The sequence below is a fragment of the Cladophialophora bantiana genome, assembly GCF_000835475.1.
Source record: "Cladophialophora bantiana CBS 173.52 unplaced genomic scaffold supercont1.20, whole genome shotgun sequence".
NCBI classification, from domain to species: domain Eukaryota; kingdom Fungi; phylum Ascomycota; class Eurotiomycetes; order Chaetothyriales; family Herpotrichiellaceae; genus Cladophialophora; species Cladophialophora bantiana.
The window spans coordinates 380,940-404,271 of NW_015971594.1; the positions used below are offsets into that span (position 1 = coordinate 380,940).

The window sequence follows — 23,332 nt, forward strand, 5'->3', positions numbered from 1 at the left end:
GGGAGCAGGACAAGGACAGGAAGGAAGAGACGAAGTGGGTGAGGGTGGCCGATGGTTGACAAAACCACTGTGCATTGTGGATACGGATGTCCTAGAAGTCGTCCGTCTGGGACAACAGGAAAGGGCTAGAGAGGTGACAGTGTACTCGCACAGGTACTCCACACTCGGTTACTCCATACTCTGTACCGAGCACAGATACAACCGCGTTTCGGGGGGAGAAGGTAATAACTGAAGCAGTGGAGGTCAGATGGAGATGTTGGAGCATGGCGGCAAGAGCTGCGCAGGCAGAAAGGAGGACGGAGCACCTCGCTGCACCTCGTACGGAGGACAGCGGAGAGTAAAAGCAGCAACCGTTGCGCCGTTGGGCAGGCCAAGACCCTTGATTCTCAGCCTGGTGATCAACGTTGCTCCTCCCGTCTCGCCTCTTGCCGCGTGTTTCATCGGCCGCAGGCAGCGCAGTTAGCAACGTCTCACTCAACACCTCGTCACGCATTCAATTTCGGGGAAGCAGAGTTGGGTTTTGGAGCTGGTCCTGCCACTCTCGACTGATAAGGTGATTTGGCTCAAGTGACATTCTCTTGCCCCAGTTCTCCTGGACGCAGGCCGGAGCATCGAGCACTATTGCAGCCAGGTGAACCAAGCCGTCTATCTGACCTGGCCATGTCGATTCGCCGACCATGAACATGAACATCTTCCGCATCCTGGGCGACGTCTCCCATACCGCCTCGAAATGTATTCTCATCTGGGCCATCCATTCCAACAAGAGTGCCGAAGGTCTGACTCCGTGGACAGTCCGCCTGCGCTCCCCAAGCTAACCATGAACAGGTGTCTCTCTTTTGACTCAGATCCTCTATATTGCTGTCTTCGTTACCCGCTATCTCGACCTCTTCTGGGTCCCTCCCTCGGCGTCATGGTGGAATTTCATCCTCAAGAACTTTTATATCTGGTCTTCAATCTATATCATCATATTGATGACCCGAGTCTTCGCGCGAACCCGTGAGCGGGAAAAGGCGTGGAAGTGGGGTGCCTATGCCACTGCTGCATCAATGCTTGCCGCTCCGCTGGTCTGCTTGACCTTCAATGGTCCGCGTCGAACGACCTTCACCGAGGTGCTCTGGACATTCTCCATCATTCTTGAATCCGTCTGCGTTCTCCCGCAACTCCTGCTCCTTCGTCAGACGACCGTGCCTACTGTCATTGATTCTTTCTACCTTGTCACTCTAGGCTCCTACCGGGCATTTTACCTTCTAAATTGGATTTATCGGGCTTTCACTCCGTCCAAGCCCGACGCGATTTCGGTCATTTTCGGCATCATTCAAACCGCATTCTACATCGACTTCGCATGGGTGTACTGGACGAGGCAAAGAGTCAAGCTGAGGGGAGGTGGTATTGTCGACGCAGACGATCTGCGTAAAGGCTGGTTAGTCAACAGGGTCATCAATACTGCTCGGCAGCCACCCGGAGAGGATCCAGAGGCCGGTAATGAAGAGAGCAATGGGCAGCCGCAGCAACCGAAAGTCAACCGCTGGGGCCCCCGCGGTATATCTATATCGGCGGACGACACATTGCAGGACCATGACAAAAGCAAAAGGGCATCAAAGTCCACTCACCCCGAAGCCAATCCGATGCTGGAAGAGGATACTTTCGGGTCGGATGAGGACGAGGATGTTCCTAGGCTAGATGGGCCTGCAAACAAGGTATTGAATAGCGACGAGGATTGGCGCGAGAGTGCGGCATCGAGGCAATGAACCATTCTGATGTACACCATGTAGCTCTTTCTGTTCTCTGGCGGTGTTTTAACTGGCTCGTGGCTTCTTTTTCTAGATTATTTTTCTGCAGCCAGCGGGTTCAATGTTGAAAATACAGCGGCGTCCCAAGGTTCGCGGGGAGTCAAAGCGGAACCATACGCGACAGTCTGAGTATTTGATGTATTTGAACGACGACAACGAAAGTGCTGAACGGGGGCCGTGCAACAAGTGGCCGCAGTTCCCAATGGAGCTGTTATTCCTCAGGGCGATTTCTGCCCAAGGAAAGATATTCTCATTTCGAAGCGGCAAAATAGACCTTGTCAGACCGGTCCGCTTTAGCATTGGGCAATTAGGACCTTTCTTGACCTTTTCGTCTTCCCAACTCCACGTTCTATTCTCACAGTTCTAATCTTGATCTCAGCCCATCAAGCAATCAAGCAGGCCCAATCTACAAATGTCAATCTCGGGTGGACGAGTCATTCGTGCCCAACAAGCAATCCTCCGCACTTTCGCTCCATTTGAAAGGAATCCACGGACAATGGCCACCCAGATCCCCATCAAATTCGACATCAATACCGCGTACCGGATGAACTCTGGTTACGAGATTCCAGCTCTGGGCTATGGAGTGTATCAAACCCCTGCCGCATCGTGCGAAGAGGTTACACTTCATGCCTTCCGCACCGGTTATCGACATGTGGATTCCGCACGCGCCTATCGTAATGAGCAACCGTGTGCCGACGCCATTCGCAATTCCGGTTTGAAGCGAGAAGAAATCTTTTTCACCAGCAAAGTCCCGCCGAGAAGCATGGGCTACGAGGGAGCAAAGAAGTCGATCGAATCATCCTTCATTCAAACTGGCCTGGACTACATTGACCTCTACCTCATCCACTCTCCGTACGGCGGCAAAGAAGCTCGCTGCGGGGCGTGGAAAGCGCTTGCAGAAGCTCAGAAAGCCGGTAAAATTCGATCCATTGGCGTCTCCAACTATGGAGTACACCACCTCGATGAATTGGAAGAGTACATCAAGACCTCGGATGTCGGCGGCACGATCGACGTCGGCCAGTGGGAAATTCATCCATGGCTTCCACGCAACGATATCGTGGAATGGGCCCGCAAGCGGAACGTCGTTGTTGAAGCATATTGCCCCATCATCCGCGGTCAGCGTTCCAACGAGCCGGTTTTGAAACAGCTCAGTGAGAAACACGGAAAGACATGGGCTCAGATACTGCTTAGATGGAGCTTGCAAAAGGGTTTTGTACCTTTGCCGAAGAGTGCCACTCCAGCTAGAATCGAGGAGAATGCCGCCATCTACGACTTCCAGCTTGATGACGAAGATATGAAAGGCCTCGATTTCCCCAATTCCTATGCTCCCTGTAGCTGGGATCCAACCACTAGCCACGACTAGACCTGCAAATTCCAACAACAGCGTCCGATCCATCGATTTGGCTATAGGCCAAACTGGCTTCGACATAGGGGATCTTGATCCCAACCCATTACGACACTCGGAACAATCCCGATGAGTCGTGGTAGCGGTGCTGAGAGTGGCTCGAAGGTGTGCGTCGAATCTGCTGTTCTCCAGATGTTCCTGATTGAAAACAAGGCTCTGCAGTATGAGCTGCGATCCTTGTGGCGAGCAGCTCTAAGGGGAGGAATCTTTCCTTGGAAGCCTATTCCCTCAATGAAGTCTTGTAAAACTGGCCTTAATTATTGTCGATTCCTCTCCCGATAACGTTACGATCCAGCATTTCATCATTCTTGAAGTGGCGCAAACGCAAACTCTGCTCTCTTGTGGCACGCGGGTTCTGTAGATAATCAGAGCCTAGATCTCTAGGAGGACGATCATCTATCTACCTACAGTACGGTTATTCGCTTGGATCCCAGCAGTCGACACGTCTTGATTTCGTTCTCTCAGGTCTCACCCAGAAAGGAGGACTCTCGGACGAGATCGGGCGGCTATGTTGGTCATTTCCGTACACCCAGGGAAGTCAAAGCCGAATTGTTCGTCTCCTAATGCCACGACAAGCGCCTGTAACCGCAAGGAATGCCAATCAATGCAGATCAACCTTGTCGATTCGCTTCGTCTATTTACCTGGTCAACCTCAGTGCTTCCAGAGAAATGTCTGAAAATAGTTAGTCTCCGAGGGAGTCCCTTTCGTAGGGGATGCCTGGAAACTGTTGAAAGCTCACGAACAGCAAATATATCAAACCCAAAAATTAGCAGCGCGTACGAAAAGCACTGGTGACCTCATATCTGATACTCATGGTTATGGAGATTCCAGGTATATCAGATTTAGATGATGCATTCGGTGGAATGATTGATCACTCTTTCTCAGCCCCCCGCTGCGCCCTTCACGAAGACGCCTGTGGGATCGCTATCGACGTTTGTCCGTTGCCATTTGTGTTTTGGTTGGTAAACACTACCAGTACTGCGCAATATCTGCTAAGGGTCAGCGTGCTGAGAGTGGTATCGTCCAATGTGCACTTACGCCGCCGTAACAGCAAATATCTCGTGTTGTTTCGCAGCAGTGGCCGTGGAACAAAGCAAGGCAAAGATGGTTGTGAACGCAAATGCCAACAAGTTCTGCGCGTACCCATCCAGGTGCCGCAGCCGATAGAGGACCAATACTGGTCCCATAATCAAGGCTGCGATGGCGATTGTGTACAGGAACCCGACAACGCGGTTGAACCGCTTTCTCTCATACAGCTCCACATGCATCGAGGAACCTTCCAGTTTCCTGTCCTGGATTTTGCTGCGCAGCAAACACTTTGCCAAGTCAGTCTCAAGATTTTGGTAGAGCAGCAGGAAAAGGCGTTCCGTACTCGGACCAAGGACCTACTGGTCCACGTGAAGAGATGGCTGACGAGCCCGTGGACCCAGGAGGAGTTCTGTTCGCCACCAAGGACGATCAGGTCATCGATCTTCCTGATCCAGCTCCTGTCCCTTTGAGCGAGGCTCCCGTCGTTGTGGATTAAATTTGCAATGCTAGAGCGATCCTCTTCATCTGGCTTCTGGTACTGATACAAGGCTGCGGAGCGAGACAGCAAATCATCTATCGCCACATCAGTCGTCCATTCAGTGATTCCGTCTAGCGGAGCACAAGAAACCAACCATAAGCTTTCAATTGCGCATCAAGCTGCTCAAACAGGACTTTGCGGACAGCCGGGCTTCTCATATCGTCGCCATCGCGGTTTGAGAGGTAACGACGTGTGCCTCCACTTTGGGAGTCCTGCATATCCTGGTAGTCAAGTCTGGACTCCATTTCTCTCAATACATCTTGATGATACAAGAGCAGCCTTGTTCTTAGAAATCCAAAGCGGCGATATATCATGAAATTTGGGTCGCTGTCAACGAAAGTCGCGATTCTTGGCCATCCCCGAACACTGCACTCAACTGAGACCTTTCAGGAATGTTCGCATGGCTTTTGCGGCGATACTCACGAGCGCGGACATCAGTATCTTCCTTCTCCAGATCCTCCTTGTGAAGTTCTTGCTTTGGGAAAGAAAATCTGATACCGAGGCGACGTAGCCATAGCCCTTCTATTTATTCAGTTGGCCTCTCAATTCAACGAGCGTCAGATACACATACTGATAACATCCTCCTGACAATCACTCGGGGTGTGCCCACCCTTTTCGAGGTCGTCGATCGGCATATTGAGGTCTCAAGCAAAATCCGCCGGTGCGGGTCTCTCGTCGCATCCCAGCATTCTTTCCGGAACATACACTCGAACGGGCAGAGAAAGCCTGAAGAAGAGGTGTATGACTCGCGCCTGATGCAGGTGGTGCTAGTTCATTGTTACACGCCGAGTCGCACGAGGCGAACTCTCGATCTCGAGCCTTGGACACAACTCTGCCCTGTCGCACAGGGTGTACATGTTACCTACCTTTCCCAACCCTTCTCGGATACGGCACAACCTCCCTGTCATTTTGTGCATTTCCTGTTGGGTTCCCCTCCGTCAGCTGGCAGTATATGATAAAAGCCATATGCCCACGCATGTTATCTCTGACTTATATCACAGACCTTACTTTTCCCATTACTACCACGCCGTTCGAACCAGTTTTTGCTTCGGTTCCTGAAGTTCTTAAATCCCTCTTTGAACGATCCCTTGTCAGACCTATCCTTATGTTGTTCCGGCCGCTCCCTACTCTTGTCATAGTCACTCCACGTCTCACAGCCATATCCTTCAGGTCGGATGATGTCGTATTCCTGAAGTCTTGTTAGCAGCGGGCGAATTATCATGGGCTTTCGCGTACTTGGTATATTTCTCGAACCCCTTGTACGTTAGAGGAAGGTTGTCTTCCTCTATTGCGGCTGGCATATTGTTTTTGATCTGAAGACCTTCTGATTTCTGTCGATGCCCTGTTGGTGATTCCTTGATTGGCTTGTATGCTGGACAAGTCTTGATGCCCTTTCCTATTGTCCACATGTTGTTGTTGACCTAGGGACCCCAAGAGTCCTGCCCATCCTCTGTAGGTGGATCCTTCTTTGGGTTGTCTGTTAGTGCGAGGATTCTTCCTTTTATTGCTCTCGACTTGTTGTCGTTGCTGACCTGAAGGCCCCCTAGTCTCGGCTGGCCCTCCGTGGATGATTCCTTGACCGGGTGGTATGTTGGAGGGCGGATGGTTTCCGTTGTTGCTGTCAGCATCATGTTGTTGTTGACCCGAAGACATCTTAATTTCCACCCAACCTCTGTTGGTGATTCAGATATCATTCGATGCGGCGTTCCTCATGCCTGTTTTCCAGGGGTGCATGGTGAAGAGAGGGAGGTTTTGAACAACTCACTTTCGAAGACACTGCTACGTTGGCTGGCGCGACGGCTTTGAGGAGAGTCGACGGTCTGTTTGAGTGAAGGGCGCGGTTGCAAAAGAGGATGTCCTCTGAGGCAGTTGGTCGATCAAACGATGGAGAACTGCCCATTGCTGGAAGAATTGAGAGCAACAGCACATCTCTATCACATCATACAGCAAGTGCATGCGCGGAACATTCATCATCACAACAATAAAGGAGAAGAAACAATGATCGCAACTTCCACCTTCTATCCGTTCGTCCTCGTCGGTTTCGTTGAGAGAAGCGGGACATCAGACCGAAATTATCGCAACGACAGACGCCTCATCTTCCAACGGAAAATCCAGGTTCGCCCCCATCATTGTCATCGGAGACGTTCTAGGATATAGTCCGAGCTCTTCAGATAAAGTTCCAAACAATACCGAAGCGGCACAGACAATTGAACAGAGAAAGATGCCACGAACTTTGTTAAGCCGCTGCACCCCTGAATCTTGACGGGTACTGCAAAGGTGCTGGATCAGGAACCTCTGGAAATGAGGGTAGGGATGAGGTGGTAATCCATGTGCGATTGTTCGACCAAAACACATCATCCTCCTGTTGTTGTTGTTACTGCCCTTGTTTTCACGCGCAATGCTCGATCGCAGCAACCGATATGGCGTCCAAAATTACTAACGGCTCAGCCATGCCTGGGGACCGATAATATCATTCCCATCAGCAATTTCCACCCAGCTTCCTCTTGTCCATGGCCTGCTCTTGTGGCGATGGAGAAAGACAGTGGTGCGTTCATCCAACTCTGAATTATGAATAATTAGCAGACGGGGAGAACAAACAAGACGCTTGCATCGTCCCCAACAAAGCCTGAACAGACGCACAAACAGAAGACACAGCGATTGGTGTCGACAAACGTTGGCTCTGTTGATTAGATTGCGATATGCTGGGGCAAGTACAACGCTTGAGGTCTCCTCTGGTAATGTACCAGTCGGGCCCTTGTCTTGGCCTTTGAACCCGACGAACACCTATAACGAATCAAAGGGCTGAATATTCCTTCTTGATTAGGGCCAAGTACTGGGCGAGAGTGCCTCTCACTACCCCTTCCCCTCTGGATACCATGCCGAGTTCACGGGCCCACGAGGTGTATGCATTTACCACTGATGGACCGACGGAATATTCAGCCACTCGGTCAAGTCGACCTTTCTATGTGGCTGTGGTGTATCCCTATCCCTATTCAGCTGAGCTGAACGTCAACCCCTTCCAGATACTTCGCCCCAGAGATCTACACGGGGTGAGTGAAGGGTTGCCGCCAAGATTGCGGAATGTGGTGCGCGAGACTTTATCTCATCAGGGGGGTTTCTCGACGCTGGAGCTGAATTGCGTCGACGTACAGACGAACAGACAGAGAGACGACAGGGTTCACCACTCCTTTCGGGTAGTCAATCGGGAACAGAGGCTCAATCTCACGTGTTTCATTCCGTGGACCAGATGATATTTGACATATCGATACCCCGATCTGGAAGAACCTGAGTGCAGATCCGTGGTGACAATTAACGAAGCATTCTACTCCACGTATGATGATGGCAAAAAGCGACTGGAGAAAACCTACCTAGGTGGGTCACGCACAAATGTAAGCAGGGAGGACCGTGCATGGACTGACGAAAGCTCGTCGAAACGGAGGTCTCGGGATCAAGGGGCAAGCAGGGAAAGAAAAGAAATCCAACAGAGACCCAGTATAGAAATTACCATGAGCAACACTATCCTTGCTGCGAACGCGTATTGATTGATACTCTCATCGCGACTAGGTATTCTCTTTTATGTACAGTTTTTCTTCGTCTTTCTCTCTCCCCGCTCCAGAACATCTTCTTCCCCCCGGCTACATCAGCTTCAATTCTCGGCCCTGTCTGTGCTTTATCGGTACCAGTACTCGGGCTTGACAAAATCAGCCATAGTCTTTGGTGCTTCATGCGCGGGGTGGTGGTGGTGGTGTTCGCCATGGTGGTCGTCGTGCGAATCCGGCTGTCCAATGTAGTCCATTCTGTAGACGCTCCCGCATTCCGGGCATCGTTCAAAGGGGCGCTTGCGGTCCATCTGACAAGATGAAAAAGAGAGATCGACGTCAGTCACGAGTCTGTCCGTTGCGGAGAGCTACTTCGAGGGGATCATGGCACCTGGGGGAGTGTGTGAACATACCACGAGCCATTTGACATTATGTGAATCAGCCGGAGAGCCGGTGCAGCCGACCTGATACTCGGCTCCAGCTGATTTGACGACAATCGGATTCTCAAAGGTACCTACACGACACAATCTTGTCAGCTTGGCTGCCAGCAGCATAACCACCGCTAGGTTCTAAAGCTCCGTTCGTATTCGAGCTGATCTCCTCCCCAGAGAGAACATACCGAGTCTATCTGACGGAAGTGGCGACATGTCAAAGATATCGATGCCCTGCATCTTTCCCAAGATTTCTAGACGTTCTAGACCGGTTGCTTGCTCGAGATCGGTAGGGACGGTACCGGGAGCGGCACCGGGAGGAAGGAGATCTGCTTCGGTTTTGATTTCTGTGCAAGCAAGATTTCACCAGGGTCAGCATGATATTTCCTCGTGGTTGTGTCTTGTATAGGCAGCAAGTCTGCCGCTCTAGTTAAATGTCGTTGGGACCCTACCTTCAAAAGGGAGCAGTTTGCCCTCCGGGTCGCCGGGCTTCGGATCCCATTTGCTTGTTCCTGCAGACATCCAGATCAGTCAGGCCAGTTCTGTCAAGATAGTCTATGTTGAGAGAGCTTCTCCGGAGAGATTGTCTGAAGCTTCGAGAGTCCAATTGACGTACGACGAGCTGTGACAGTGGTGAACGTCCGAGGAGCGACGCGGGCAGCTGAGATAGGGACACGCCTAGCGAGCGAGAAAGCTGCGCGTGCTACCGACATTGTGTAAGCCGAGTGAGAAATGAGTCGGGAGTCGATGGACAGAGGTTGTAAGAGCACGGAGGTCAAAAGGTTCAAGTTGTCGAAACTGCGATTGAGGTTCGGGCGGGTGATGATTGGCTAGCGAGTTTGAGAGCTCATACCACTTTTTTACAAGCCGCAAGCACAGCCACAGCATTGTCGGAGCCTCATCACGTGCAAGGCTCAGAGACGGGGGGAGTCAGGAGGGAAGATTCTGCGAGCTAACAGTCGGAGCGAATTTTCCTTTTCAATTTCCTGGTTCACTTTCTTGATACTAAGGACCTTGCACTGCTGCGCCCCTTCAACTGAGCGCCAGAGCGTGGGGAGCTGTGGTATTGTGTTACCCTCTCGATTTCTTCAGGTCTCCTGCATGTGAATGGCATGTGTTGTTGAATCGTCGTTGCAGAAATCCTCGTCGATAGTGTGAGACTCCTGTGTAGAGGAGGAGTAACCCAAGCATCATCGAAGAGTATTTAACGCAAAGATTATCAAATTGTTGATCGAAGCTAGAGCTACAATAAAGCTTCACTCCAACTGCTTGATATCACTACTTGCCTGACAGGTCCGGCCTAGAGTTTAGAGACGATGCCCAAAAAGCTAGTGAATTGAAAAAGTCTGATATTCACAAGCTCTGCGGACAATGAAAAAGAACCAAAGTAAAATGTTCCTGAAACCAAGGAGGGCTGAAGTTGGTGGTGCAGAACAGGGCCCCTTCTCCTTATTGTCCAAGTTGATGTCGCTTGCAAAGTATTCACATAGAGTGACAGGCCCAGGAAGAGCCCGGGAGGCTCTATGAATAGTGAAGACATTGCTGCTTCCTGCACGTACCACAGTCTATCCAGCTGAGGTGAGACTGTCAAGGTGCACTGGAAAGGAGACGAGAATGCATTCGAGTTTGCCAGCGCCGTGTATATTTGAGAGTGCTGCAGATTCAGATGTCGGTGTCCATCCTGCTGCACAACCCCATCTCTTTGGGATTAGTAATGCTCATGGCGTCGTTTTGTCACTGGTCTGGACTGGTCAACCACTGTGTCACCGAAGAAAGTAGGGGAGGAATCAGGCGAGCAAGGCTCGCTGGTGACCGAGGAAATCCCTCTGGCCTCTGACGTAGCTCAAAACTCTCCGGATCTTGGCATCCCCTTTTCTCTTTCTCCTGGCAACTCGGCACTTTCTCTTCAAACCTTGTCCTCACTTCCATCTCTTATTCTGATCCGACATTATCGCAACAAAGGAAGGTGAGAGTCAGGTACCCAGTTCAACTATCGACCGAGTTAATATGATTGCCATCTTGACACTGGAAATCTGCAGATTTCATCCTCTTCTTCAATCCGATCTCAGAACATGATTCCTCGAGCTTGAAGTGCTCATCGCTTCTCGGTATAGCTGTGCGATGTACCTACCTGGATCTCCTTCACTGCCATTCTCATGCTCGACCAGAAGGCACACTTTTGCATCGCCGTTTCCTCGGCTTGCGGCGAAACTTGATGCACGACACACTGATGGCTGAGAGAGCCGATTTGAGCCCAAAGGTACATCAAAGGTGAGATGTGAAGTCAGAAGAGAATGTTATTCACTTGCATGGTGCGAGTCGCCAAGTCACATGGATGGGGGAGTGATTCAGTGACTTGTACTTGGAAGCTCTGTTGGCCCCACTCTATTCTAAATTCACTCCCAAAGCCATTGACATATATTTTGGAAGTTCGCAATTGCTGTCACCAATCGAGGAAGGGGTTCACACTTGAGAACGGATAGTCAATCTGCCTCTACGACACCAAAGTTCCATTCAGTGAACGCACGAAGTACCGGAGATCTGAGATCCTTGGGGACGGGCTATCACAAAGTGATACAACGGCTTCGGCTCCTGAATACCAACAGTGGTTGAAATGGAGATACAGATTAAATACTCTGTTTGCTTCCCTATCAAGTCCCTGAGGTTGTCCTTTTTTTGCCTGACTTTGTAGCAGTCTTTTTTTATTTGTGGTGTGAGGTGCACAGCAATTGTTGGAGGGTGAACTGAATGTGTGGTCATGTGTGTGCAATGTTCTGGATTGTACCGCACCTTCAATGCCATCGCACTCGCATCACATGTTTGTCACCAATTACCAGGTTCTTCAGTTTGAGGCATCTCTCAAGCGAATGAGTTACAGGTTTGCAGTCTGGCCTTTCTTTTGCCCCTTTATTTTTCTGTGCCCTTAGCGAGACCTCTTCGTGCTAATAACGTTGAGCTTCGCTACGACCAGCTGAGTCCATCTCGACCTACACTATTGATATTTTGGCACCTCTTGAAGATCCCTCCCTCCCTACGGATGAAGCATTTTCACTTCCGTTATTTTCCCCAAAACAGCGTCGGTCTCTCCTGCCTCCGAATACCTCTCCACGGCTGCAAATCAATACGGGCGACGACCATCCTCACAAGACAGCGGAAGAGGAAGTTACCTTCGCTGGAGTCCGACTTTCGGCGAGCACTGTCAAAAGATTGGGTTCTATTTCAATTGCCGAGCCAAAATAAGAGTTGATGGCGGACATACTGGAGTTATCTAGCAGTGTCTAACTGGCCGAGAATCCGTAGGTTGTGTCCAACAGTGGGATCTTCTGTTCCTCTTCATCTTGTGTCTTTACAGCACCCATGCCTCAACATTGTACGTCAGCCCATCCGCGGCTCTTCGAATCAAGTTGTTGGTCGTTCTCGATAACCGACAAATATCTGCCTCTTTCTTTGTTCGTCGGTCATTTGCCTGAAGACGAATTCCATCTGAGGAGATCAACCGTTGTCATTTCTCTACCGAGCGGTGGAGCAGGTTCTTGCATCGTTCTTCTCGCCTGGACAGGGATCGGCAGTGCTCCGCACCGAGCAGGGTTCCCCACATTCTACTACGTCCTCAACATCCCGGAATGGCTGTTTCTCGACTGCCCTGTGGTCGCCTTGTCGATCCGTTACTCGTTCTAGCATGGTCGCAGGCAAAGAAATAGCCTATATTGCATTTCCCAACAGGGGGAAGCTGCTCATAGAGCATTCGTGGTTAGACACCTCCAATTCTGCTTCGGCATTCGGTGTAATGATCTCCATTATGTTGAGTAAAAGGGACGCTGCGACCTCGATAGAGGTTCTCTCAGAAAGAAGCTCGAGCTCTTTGTGTAAGGGCGCAGACTCAACACGTTGCAAACAACATGTTGCTGTTGCTCTCATTGGCTTGCAGCCTTTTTGGCTCCGCCTTAAGCGACATATCTGTCTCTGTTTCTGGCACAACACCATTCTCTTTAACGGTCACGTCTAATCAAGGTGTTACTGTGATTAACAAAGCGATTCTCGGTGGCGGTACGAACAATACAGCAAGTCCAGTGTCTGCGTCCAACGACGGTGTGGTGTCCAATAGTAGGGGGCTCATTGACTGGTCTCTTATCCAGCCCAATGTCGTTAAGATCCAGTACAACTCGACTTTTGCGTTCAGTGGAGCACAGTTCGTAGCAGAACCCAACGAGAGCTTCTACGGCGTTTGGGAGTATCCGTGGAATGATTCACTGACCAACAATGGCGTGGAGTTCGACCTTAAAGGCGTTGGAAATTCTGTTGGAGTAAACTGGGACAATGCACGAGCGCCAGCATTCTACAGCAGCGCCGGTTATGGAGTCTATGCGGACACTCTGGATATGGGCTCTTTCCAATTCAGTTCCGGCCAAACGCAATTTATCTTCAACACCAGCAGCTTGACATACTACATCATACTGGCAACTTCCCCTGGAGATTATAAGTCGATCATCGAGACATACACGGGCTTGTCGGCGCGTATTACAATGCCTCCTGACTCTGGATATGGCCCGACTTTCTGGTCCGACAATTTTGAGGTGGATTTTCACGGCTCCGTGTCGAATGCGCAGGAGAATTACTACGATGTCGTAGACCATCTTTACTACAACCAGATCCATGCTACTTCCATGTTTGCGGATAGACCATATGGGACAGGTAATTACTCATGGGGAGACTTCGACTTTGACCCAACCTACTATCCCACGCCCAAACAATTCATCGCCAATCTGTCAACCTGGGGGTTTGACTTCCACGTGTGGGCGGCTAATCGTGCGTTCCTGGACACCGAGCTCTACAACGCGTCGGTAGCCGGTGGTTGGCTGTTCCCGGACATCAACCCAGAGTATTTCCTCGGACCAGCTCTCAACCTGTCTATTCCGGCAGCATACGAGTATTTCCTGAAGCAGATGGCGTACTTCCCGTCGGTTGGCGTCAAAGGCTTCAAGATTGACCGTGGTGAAGAAGGGGAGATGCCAGGTAAGCAATGACGTGTTGTGCTATATCTTCGTTTTGCTGATGAATCAGTGTGGGAGCAAAACACTCAGATGCGACTCTTCGAGCAGATTTGTGAAACAGTAATGGCCAATAAATGGGGCAAATCCGGCTTCTACAATTTCGCTCGCTCGGTCGTCGACCGCTCTCGTTCTCTGACCAATGTTTGGAACGGCGACTCTCATGCCAATTTCACTGGTCTCCGGTACAGCATCGCTTCAGGCATCCGAGCCTCGTTGCTGGGATTCTCTACCTGGTCTTCCGACACCGGCGGCTACATACGTTCTCCCAACCTCGTCGCCGATCAGCCTACTCCCGAGCTGTGGGCACGCTGGATGCACTTTTCATCTTATTCGCCGGTATACGAAATCATGGTCGGCACCAACCATACTCCTTGGTATCCTCCGTATCCAGCTCGTCTTGTCTCGGTGCTCAGGGCTACCGCAAATGAGCACCATGCTCTCGTCCCCTACATCAAGTCCTTTACTTACCAGGCCACGCAAACAGGCATTCCCGTCATGCGTGCCCTGTTCTTGGAGGCACCGGATGATCCTACCGTCTACGATACTACTGATGCTTATTTCTTCGGAGACAGCTTCTTCGTGGCTCCGATCGTCCATGAAGGTGGAATGCGGAATGTCTACTTCCCCAAACATACAGCTGGCAACCGCACAGCTCGCGCCTATCTGGAGTACTACAACAAGACCTCCGTGTGCCAGGGCGGCTCATCAGCTGCATTGAACCTGGAATGGGAGTACAGCCCCGTTTATGTCCGCGAAGGCAGCATTGTAGTCCGTGGCGACATCAACCAAGGTAACAACAAGTGGACGCAGAACTGGCAACCCAGCCTGATAATTGAAGCATTCCCCAGTTACAATTATGGAACCTCAAGCTTCCCTTATTACAATGGGATGGAAGTTGTGAACATAACACTGTCATCGCAGCCTAAATTAAAGACTGTTCTCGTTCGGTGGGATGGCAGCTTGGGGATCCCAGGTCAACCGCAAGTCGTCTTCTACGGAAAGGGTGGAGCACAAAATGCCACTGTGAAGGTCTTTGGGGCTGGAGGATCAGCCCAGGTCACAGGCTTCCAGAGCATATTCAGTTGAGAAAATCAGAGATCGGATATTCGGGTGGTGTGTTGGGCCGACTGAGCGCTTGAAGATATAGCAGCGGCAGTGAAGCGACATTGTGATAGAATGTTAAAGACGGCGTCCAAAATCCTGTGGCTGAGACAGGGAGATTGGGACTCGCCCCGTCTCAAGCGGTGACAATATTGTGGAAAGCAGAAGTGGCAATCGCCCTGCGGAGAGCGAAGAGTGCTTGAGAGAGCTGGGAGGTCGTGGTTAGCAGTGCCAAGAAAATTCTAGAAGGATGGCGGATTTCTAATAGGTCACGTGCCAACCCTCAGCTGTCATGTGACCATCCCCTTCTCATCCGGGCGCATCTACTTGGTATATTTCTGTGACCCAACCAACAACTTTCCGTCGTTCCAACACATCTTGACGCCACATAAGAGTTACGGCTTGCGCGCATTCAGACAACTCTTCCCAATTAAGGATACCGCGAAAAGGAGCTCATCACTTGAAAAAACATCAAATATGGCAAACTACCTCGCCTCCATCTTTGGAACGGAACAAGACAAAGTAAGTATTCCCTGCTCCTCTCCTAAATACAAGAAGCAAGAACTAACAATATTTTACAGGTCAACTGTTCCTTCTACTACAAGATCGGCGCTTGTCGACACGGCGACCGCTGCTCGCGCAAGCATGTCAAACCTTCATACTCGCAAACCATCCTTCTCCCCAACCTTTACCAGAACCCGGCCTACGACCCCAAAAACAAGATGAACGCCTCCCAACTACAAAACCACTTTGACGCCTTTTATGAAGACTTCTGGTGCGAGATGTGCAAGTACGGTGAAGTCGAAGAGGTCGTTGTGTGCGATAACAACAACGACCACCTGATCGGCAATGTGTATGCGCGATTCAAATATGAAGACTCGGCACAAGCGGCCTGCGACGCGCTCAACAGCAGATGGTATGCAGCGCGACCGATCTACTGCGAGTTGTCCCCTGTCACGGACTTTAGGGAGGCGTGTTGCAGGTTGAATTCTGGAGAGGGATGCGTCCGAGGCGGATTCTGCAATTTCATCCACAGAAAAGAGCCGAGCCCGGAATTGGAGAGGGAGTTGGAATTGAGCACGAAGAAGTGGTTGAAGATGAGAGGCCGGGATGAAAGAAGTGTGACCAGAAGTCCAAGTCCAGAGCCGACAAGGAAGAGATATTGAGGAGGACCAAACATGATCGACCTTTCTCGACTGATTTCTCGTTAATCAACCGATATGACCTTCAGTCATTTATGGAGGGAAGCAAGACGGGATGATGTATATCATGCTTATCTGCGCGTATTGCTTCACAGAGCTACCCTGCGCTTGCTCCAACGCTGCAAAGAGACACTCATCAGAGACGTTTTGGATCGGGGACATTGCATCAAAACTTCTACACACTCTGAGCAACCGAAACACACACCAACATACAGTCCCGGCAATCCATCATCGACCAATCGCGTTCCTTCCTCCTGCGCGTCCCCGGAGTGCTTCTCGTCTTGCAACCCGCGGACAAGGCAGAGCATCGTTATGTTGCAACATAATCTCGGCCCTCTCGGCAAGCATCAGTCAGCTTTCCATGCCCTCAGCATATCGCAAATCAAACCCTGAGCATACCACAAAGCCATGCTATTGGAGAGTCCCATCCCCAGAAACGAGGAGCGCAGCCATCACCAAAATGAAGCCTCTCTAACCCAATGACGAGACCAGAATCCCGCTGTGCCTCTTTTAAGGACGGGCCGATCGCATCTACCCCACAACCTATTTCCTCAAAGCACAAAACACAAATATCACATTCTTGTCTCGTCCCGTCCCGTCTTGTCTCGTGTCGAGGAGAATAGGGGCCGAAATTTCAAAGCAAGCGAACCATGCACTCGCTTATTGAGCGACAAGATAAGACGCCCATCTCACCTGCCGCCAGGAGCAGGAGGAGGACGCGCAGGATGAGCAAGCAGCTGGGGAAAGAGTTCTGGACGGACAGCCAGCCGAAGGTCGCTCGGTCCATGCGTCGTGGATGGAAGTGCGGAATACGTCGTCCGTACGAGGTACATATATAGTCAGAGGAGCTTGAAGAACGGTCGAGAATTCAATCGTTGCTGTAGAGGGAAAACAATCTATGTGTCTACTGCCCCTTTTTGAGATCCCTACTTCTGCTGCGGCTTCTTTTTTTCTTTTTCTTTTTTTTTCTTTCTAGCCTCAAGATCTGAAAGTCGTAAGACTTATCAAAGTATGACCTAAGCGCTGGGGAGTCTGTGGGTTCCTGTCAGGCTACCTTACCAATAGGCTGGGTCATGGGTGTGCAGTGCACACTGGTTGAATAGAATTCTAACAATTGGCTCTATGAACTGCTCTGTGGTAGCTTACAACGGCGGGAACAACCTGCCAACCGCCGACATTGGGATCAACATATTCTTCGTTAAGTCGTGATTTTCCGTGTTGCTCTGTTTTGCCATCTCCCAAACCCCATTTCTCCTGCTGCCCTCAAGTAAACAATTCCAGTCTGCCCTGCTCTGAGGCATCGGCCCTGGTCTCTAAAATAGCCTGGATGGGTCCTTCTAGCCCTCTTCCAGCTGACAGGATATGGACGCGTTGACCCAGTGACCTTCCCTAATGGCTCAGAAGGCTGTCGTTCATATGAGCAGCCTCGGTCGAAGTAAATATGTCGCAAAATGTCCGATAAAAGTTGTTCGAGTACAAGGACGGTGGTGACGGATTGAATCCTTCTGCACCATGGCAGCCCGGCCTTTCTGGTATGGATTCCCTCCTTGCCGAGGGTGCTCCCGTCAAGTAGAATCATGTCCTGATGCTTCGTTTATGACGGCTTGTCATTGAACGGTCCAACTTTTGCAAACCACAGAAACACCAGGACGATGGCGGCAATGACAACGATAAATCCGAGGGCGATGGTGCAGCCTACGATTCGAGTTCGCCGTTGTTTCTTTCGGTTTCGCTCAAGCCATGTCTCCCTGTCCCTACTTGTTAGTACATCCGGCTTCCCACGTCTTATGTGTGTCCGCGGCCAACGTACGTATGTCTCAGGCCTGTGGTTGAAGATGCAGTTGAATTCGACCTTGTATCCGAAATGTTTGCCTTCTCTTCATCCAAGTGAACTGCCATTGAAAATCGCCGCCAGAACGCAGGATCTCGCACACCTGCCATAGTCGACTATTGCGATTTGTTGGGAGTCGGTTGCACGAGTGTTTTTTATTTATTTATTTTTTTTTTGTCTGAAGTTGCGCTCGTGCAATGGTCGAGAGGACTCGGATGTCGGAGAGTTGGGCGTGCAGAAATTTGAGAATAACTGCAGAAACGTTTCGAGATCCGTCGAGCGGCAACAACCAAAAGGCACAAACAGATGGCACAAATGAGTGGACGATACTGGAGCACGAAGGAGTGAAGTGCCACAGATCTAAAGACACAAACTGCAGTGGACGACAGACCAAGGAAATGGCACACAATGCAGGAGCAACCTGATCACATCCTCGAGGAGCAAGAAAGATTCAACAGAAGCTGGGAAGGAATAAGTTAGCACGGAGTATAGCAGACGGGGCTGACAGTAACAGGAGTGCTCCATCCCTAGGTAGGTCAATTCAAGGTCAGGGAGTAAGTAGGTACTGTGAGGTTCCACAAACGAATTTGCCTTCAAGCCTCGCAGTTTGCTTGTTTCCCTTTCCTTTCTTGCAAGAGGCTCGTCAGGCTGATCAACCAAGGAGCCGGGAGTGTCGCGTGGCCATGTGGCAAATCGCCTGTACCTCATACAGTGCTTTAGCCAGGCGTTCCCTGGTCAGAAACGGTTGGGCGTCGCGATAGAAGCCCACGGGCCGCCAATCATGGTAGTCGAGCGCCACCAGATGCAAAGAAGCACAATTTCATGCCGAATCGAGGGAAGCCACCGTTCAAGGAAGGCGATAACAAGAGGGGCCCGAGATCGCACTATTGATTGGGCTGAAGGCTGACCGGGGTGGGAGCTGGACAGAAGAGAAACGAGAATGGTTTGAGAAAGGAACGAATTGTGATGAAAGCGGGATGAAAGAATACACAGGGTGGTCACTGGTGGAGATGGTGGGAGATTAAGAGGAACTTGGCTGTCGGTGGCCGGATCCGCCGACGCCCAGCACGCAGTCCAGACGCGTCAACAACAACATCCCTGAATACTCGGTACTTGTGCCGAGTACTGGGTGCCTCGTATGTATTCCTGCATCAGAATCTGATCTGCCCCTTCAGAGCGCACAACGCCGGACCCAAAGCACTGCTGCTCCACATGAATCCATGGATTCTGCCCGAGAACTCGTGAAAGCTGGCTATCCCAGCCGCCCGGATGCCCTCTGAAAGTAAAGAAACGAACTGGAGGCGCAAATCATCGAACAGCGTAGCAGAGCAGGCTGCCACGGTAAGGATCCAGAGGAGCACCACGTTGGAGCTCTCCCATCGGGGAAGTAAGCCCTCTGTGCCCGCCATCAGCTGCAACTTGGTCCCATAAAGCATCCCGGCGCCAGGTTCAAAGTCAAACTTGGCGCGAATTTCACACAGGTACAAAATGCTGGCCAGCCGAAAGCACTCGCGTTGGCGGAGTGGCATCTCATCTCGCCATGTTCCATGAACAATTGAGAGGCAGTCGTGCAACAGCGGAGAGACGTGGAAGACGGCAAACGGGCTGTCTTGCCACAGATCTCGCCTCGTGCACTCATCGTCCATAATTCTGTTCAGTTGCCTCAACTGTCGACAGACGTGCTGCACCGTTGCGCTTCCCTCGATCTTGTCGAAAACCTCCTGGTGTGAGAGTTGGCTGACATGGGTCAGGTCAAAGGTAAGTCTACTTCGAGGAGCCAGGATATGATAGGGAGGGCGATATTGTGGAGCGGCGTCCTGACGAAGGCGGCCGTTGACCTCTATCCTAGATAGACGACGTTGGCCTAGGCAAAAGTGATGGTCTTAAGGGGAGCATACCAGAACATCGACAGTCTGAGAGCGGCAGTAGAATCCAAGGTTTGTTCTCCACCTCGATGAAGCAGGATCTTTGCAAGCCCATCCATATGCACTTGGAAGATTTGCGTTTCCTTGATCAAATTCTGCAGTTCACCAGGTCAACCGGGGGATAATTCTTGGGGGACGACAATATCGGGAGCGTACCGCATAGGCAGCCGCAGCTAAAACAGTGGTAATCACTTCATCACTCGTACCAGTGGCAAGGTTGTTCAATCTCTGCTGCAGGGACCGCGTGGTGATCAATGCATATCTTGCATCTTCCCCGGAGTCGTCTTCGGATCGGCACCAGTGGACCAGGTGCCACGCAGACGCGGACAACATCTGGGACACAGCAATGGTTTCTCGAACGAGATCGATGAATCCAATGTCGATCAGGGTTCGGAATTTGGGACATGTTCCGTCGTACACTAATTGGGCTTCTCAGAAAGGGCCCAGCCCAAGCAAGAACGGGTATATTAGACCAGGGATGATGCACTGACCATGGTCCCAGAGGCGATGCGCCCGAGAACCAGCCTCGATGCCAAACGATCGAAATGGATCCGAACGATTTGCTGGAAGCACGGTTACCAGGCTACCCGCAGCCTGACTGGTGGTACCCGAGACGCCTTGCGACGAACTGTCTACTAACAAAGGACTCACGTCGAGCTCCCAGGTTGTCTGTCGCGGTCGATGAGGATGGCGCCGCCGGTAGTTGGCCTGCGCATGGCTGTGCACAAGCCTTCGCGTCTCGGCGCTGGGCCTTGTCTCGCGTCCGCTTACGGCAATGAATTGATACTGTTGCTCAGGCTTAGGGGCCGAGTCTCTTACTGGTCGGCTGCTTGACGGTTCTTCTGCCATGTCGCTGGCGCTTCAGGAGATGGTCAAATTATCTCCTGGCAGACTCATGATGACCGAATCGACCGATCTGGAAGTGGCTGGCGCCGAAGAGAATGGAGATGGTGCTGGATGTCTCCAGAATGCAGCATCCTTCGGTTTGCGGTTGATGGTGTGGTGGGATGTTGGTCGTGGTTCCTCCGAGGAATTACCCAATCGCAAAATGTCCAGCACCACCCGCGTATGTAAGCAGCACCTCTGCAGTACCAACGCCACCGTCAGCCGCGGGTATATCATGCACGGACCGGGATCAGATTGACCTGTTTTGGGTCTAGTTCAAGACGCTGTTGGAAGAGACGGTGGTGGAGGTGGCCAGGAGCTAAAGAGAATTGGGAGCAAAGGTTGAGAATAGAATACCGCTTCAAAGAGCCATGAAGCCATAGACGATTAGACGTACTCTATTAAAGATAAACTGCGCACCAGGCATGAACCCTCAAACAATAATGCAGCAGCACGAGTTTTCACTTTCTCCCGACTCGAGAGTTTCCACCAAGTGCAGACACTTCCAGAGCAGTGTAATGATTTCCTTCTCTACTTTTTCTCCTTTGGTGGCGGATTTGTCTCGATACCCTTGTACGGCACGGACCCAGGCAACTTCTTCCACGGAGCAAAGACATTCTTGACGCTCTTCTTGTTCAGCGCCTGCTTCAGCTCGGGGAAATGTCTGATCAGAACATCCTTCATGCCTGTGTTCTGCACCCACTGCAGGCCCTCCTTCGTGTACGTCGCTGCGTTCCACTGGCCCGCGATGAAGCGGTCGCTCTTCAGCCGCCGGGACGCCATGAGGATGAAGATGCGGAACGCCGTGTCACTGAAACCGAACCCGGCCGGCACCGGCTCGCTGTGCGACCCAACCAGTGTGTCCACCAACTCGATGTCACCGCCGTAGGCGTCCGAGAGGGCTGAAGCCAGCGCCTTGTCGCCACCGGTCAGGTCTTCGAAGGTCTTGGCCGGCGGCATGCGCAGCAACCGTCGAAACTGGTTGTATCGCGGTACCCCCCGCTCCCGGTCCCGCAGGATGTCCACGGTGCCCATGTCTCGGTGCAGCCCGTCCGGGGTGGTCAGGTTGCGGAGAAAGTCCGGGTAGTTCGAGTTTGTGATTGCACCAGGGTAATTGATGCCAAAGGAGTAGAAGGCGTCAGCGAAGGTAAGGGGCCCGTCGAGCGGTTTCTGAGCGTCGCCAAACAGCATGTCCTTGACCTCGGTCTGGGTTTTGAATTCGCCATCGCGTGCGTTGAAGAAGGCGATCGTGTCCGGAATCAGAGAGTGCATACGGTAAACCGAGACGAATTCCTCGGTGAGGGAATACGGCACGCCGAAGTGGTCCACTCCTGAGCCCGGGATGCCGCTGATAACCTCACTTGTCTTGGAGATGCGGCCCAGCATCTTCGTCAAGGACTCGCCGACGAGTCCCCACCAATTCGCATTCATGCCGATCTTGAGGGTCGGGTGGGCGAGAATGGCCGGGGTCCATTCCACTGTGTGGATCTTGGCCATCAGCGCACAGTTGACGAGCCGAGCCTTGTCGAAGATCTGGTCGCCGGTCCAGTCGGGGTAGTTTCGCCGCAGCATGTCGCAGATGGAATTGTGTTCCAGCGCAAAAAGCGTGTGCAGCATCTCCATGCCTATCCACCAGTTGTTGTTGAAGCCCGTCAGAGGATTGCCCTGGTCGTCACGCGGCAGGAACTGTGCACGGCAGTCTTTGGTGAGCAGCAACTTGCCATCGCTGTGTTTGTTTCGCAGCGTGGCAGTGACCTCTTCGCTCGAGCCGTAGATTTGTGAACTATCCCACCACGCCGTGTTGATGTTCTTGTAGCCAGGGCATCTTTTGTCGGTCTCGCTGAGGATTGCATCCGGTTCTGTCTGTGGCAGCTCCATTTTGACATAAGGCCACTTATCTCCGTGAGGGAGGGGGATGTCGTAGTTCGCCTTGCTCTGTGGGGGTGTCGATTAGCATCACATTTTACCGCCGGGCTATTGACGGGCACTTGTGCAAGAGGCTCCTGTCACCTACATTCTCATGGAAGAACCAGTCATGAGTCTGAAATTGGATCCAAGCTGCTGCCAGCAAATTCAACGTCGTGGCCGGGATAAAGGATTTCCGTGCCATGAAGCGTTCGCTCAGCTAGAGAGGGGGTCATGTCAGCATTATTGCGTGGATGGAGGAGTCACAGATCACTCACCATTCTCGGATTTGGATTCCACAGATCGTCGTCGTAAGGCTTCGGGCAGAAGGCCCTGGGAAAGTTGCGGCCCAAGCGCATCCCCGCGCATCCCATGAGTGGCATTTCAGTTGAGTTGAACTTGCCATCCGAGTTACGAACGGTCTCGAATCGCTTGTCAGGCATAGGCACAGTAGACTGAGTGCCCTGGGCGGCTCCAGAAGGATAGACATCGTGTAAGTTGTACTGGCGAAGCTCGACACGTAAGGCCTCTAAGTTGAGGGCGCCGAACAAACTGGGGAGTTTGTGCCACGGGACGAACTTGTTGACGAGATGGAAGAAGCCTACAAGCAGACGATCAGTGAAGCCGGGATTGTAGCTGGGTCTCACGGCTTCGTCCATGCTGGCGACGATTGGTGAGGATGCTCGCAGCAGAAGGATG

General features: G+C 51.6%; 9 protein-coding genes across 9 annotated transcripts; 4 read left to right on the forward strand and 5 right to left on the reverse strand.

Annotated features, from left to right (window-relative positions):
• Positions 1 to 677: 677 nt before the first annotated feature.
• Positions 678 to 1,748, forward strand: Z519_10960 (uncharacterized protein; the record flags this gene model as incomplete). The annotated part of the gene is made up of 2 exons (XM_016768673.1): positions 678 to 774; positions 826 to 1,748. 2 exons carry the CDS (start codon positions 678 to 680, stop codon positions 1,746 to 1,748), a joined length of 1,020 nt encoding a protein of 339 aa, XP_016615060.1.
• Positions 1,749 to 2,286: 538 nt separating this feature from the next.
• On the forward strand, positions 2,287 to 3,153 carry Z519_10961 (uncharacterized protein; the record flags this gene model as incomplete). The annotated part of the gene is made up of 1 exon (XM_016768674.1): positions 2,287 to 3,153. The coding sequence occupies one exon, from the start codon at positions 2,287 to 2,289 to the stop codon at positions 3,151 to 3,153; it is 867 nt and encodes a 288-aa protein (XP_016615061.1).
• Positions 3,154 to 4,097: 944 nt separating this feature from the next.
• Positions 4,098 to 5,008, reverse strand: Z519_10962 (uncharacterized protein; the record flags this gene model as incomplete). The annotated part of the gene is made up of 4 exons (XM_016768675.1): positions 4,098 to 4,185; positions 4,235 to 4,512; positions 4,569 to 4,798; positions 4,858 to 5,008. 4 exons carry the CDS (start codon positions 5,006 to 5,008, stop codon positions 4,098 to 4,100), a joined length of 747 nt encoding a protein of 248 aa, XP_016615062.1.
• Positions 5,009 to 8,433: 3,425 nt separating this feature from the next.
• Z519_10963 (uncharacterized protein) lies at positions 8,434 to 9,255 on the reverse strand (the record flags this gene model as incomplete). Its single annotated transcript, XM_016768676.1, has 4 exons — positions 8,434 to 8,613; positions 8,716 to 8,816; positions 8,922 to 9,080; positions 9,186 to 9,255. 4 exons carry the CDS (start codon positions 9,253 to 9,255, stop codon positions 8,434 to 8,436), a joined length of 510 nt encoding a protein of 169 aa, XP_016615063.1.
• A 3,377-nt stretch (positions 9,256 to 12,632) lies between these two features.
• On the forward strand, positions 12,633 to 14,870 carry Z519_10964 (uncharacterized protein; the record flags this gene model as incomplete). Its single annotated transcript, XM_016768677.1, has 2 exons — positions 12,633 to 13,746; positions 13,795 to 14,870. The coding sequence occupies 2 exons, from the start codon at positions 12,633 to 12,635 to the stop codon at positions 14,868 to 14,870; spliced, it is 2,190 nt and encodes a 729-aa protein (XP_016615064.1).
• A 492-nt stretch (positions 14,871 to 15,362) lies between these two features.
• Z519_10965 (uncharacterized protein) lies at positions 15,363 to 16,051 on the forward strand (the record flags this gene model as incomplete). The annotated part of the gene is made up of 2 exons (XM_016768678.1): positions 15,363 to 15,407; positions 15,467 to 16,051. 2 exons carry the CDS (start codon positions 15,363 to 15,365, stop codon positions 16,049 to 16,051), a joined length of 630 nt encoding a protein of 209 aa, XP_016615065.1.
• A 1,630-nt stretch (positions 16,052 to 17,681) lies between these two features.
• On the reverse strand, positions 17,682 to 18,028 carry Z519_10966 (uncharacterized protein; the record flags this gene model as incomplete). The annotated part of the gene is made up of 2 exons (XM_016768679.1): positions 17,682 to 17,835; positions 17,898 to 18,028. 2 exons carry the CDS (start codon positions 18,026 to 18,028, stop codon positions 17,682 to 17,684), a joined length of 285 nt encoding a protein of 94 aa, XP_016615066.1.
• A 1,041-nt stretch (positions 18,029 to 19,069) lies between these two features.
• Z519_10967 (uncharacterized protein) lies at positions 19,070 to 20,692 on the reverse strand (the record flags this gene model as incomplete). Its single annotated transcript, XM_016768680.1, has 4 exons — positions 19,070 to 19,763; positions 19,817 to 19,938; positions 20,000 to 20,262; positions 20,335 to 20,692. The coding sequence occupies 4 exons, from the start codon at positions 20,690 to 20,692 to the stop codon at positions 19,070 to 19,072; spliced, it is 1,437 nt and encodes a 478-aa protein (XP_016615067.1).
• Positions 20,693 to 21,259: 567 nt separating this feature from the next.
• On the reverse strand, positions 21,260 to 23,292 carry Z519_10968 (uncharacterized protein; the record flags this gene model as incomplete). The annotated part of the gene is made up of 3 exons (XM_016768681.1): positions 21,260 to 22,663; positions 22,743 to 22,853; positions 22,912 to 23,292. The coding sequence occupies 3 exons, from the start codon at positions 23,290 to 23,292 to the stop codon at positions 21,260 to 21,262; spliced, it is 1,896 nt and encodes a 631-aa protein (XP_016615068.1).
• Between the last annotated feature and the right edge of the window lie 40 nt (positions 23,293 to 23,332).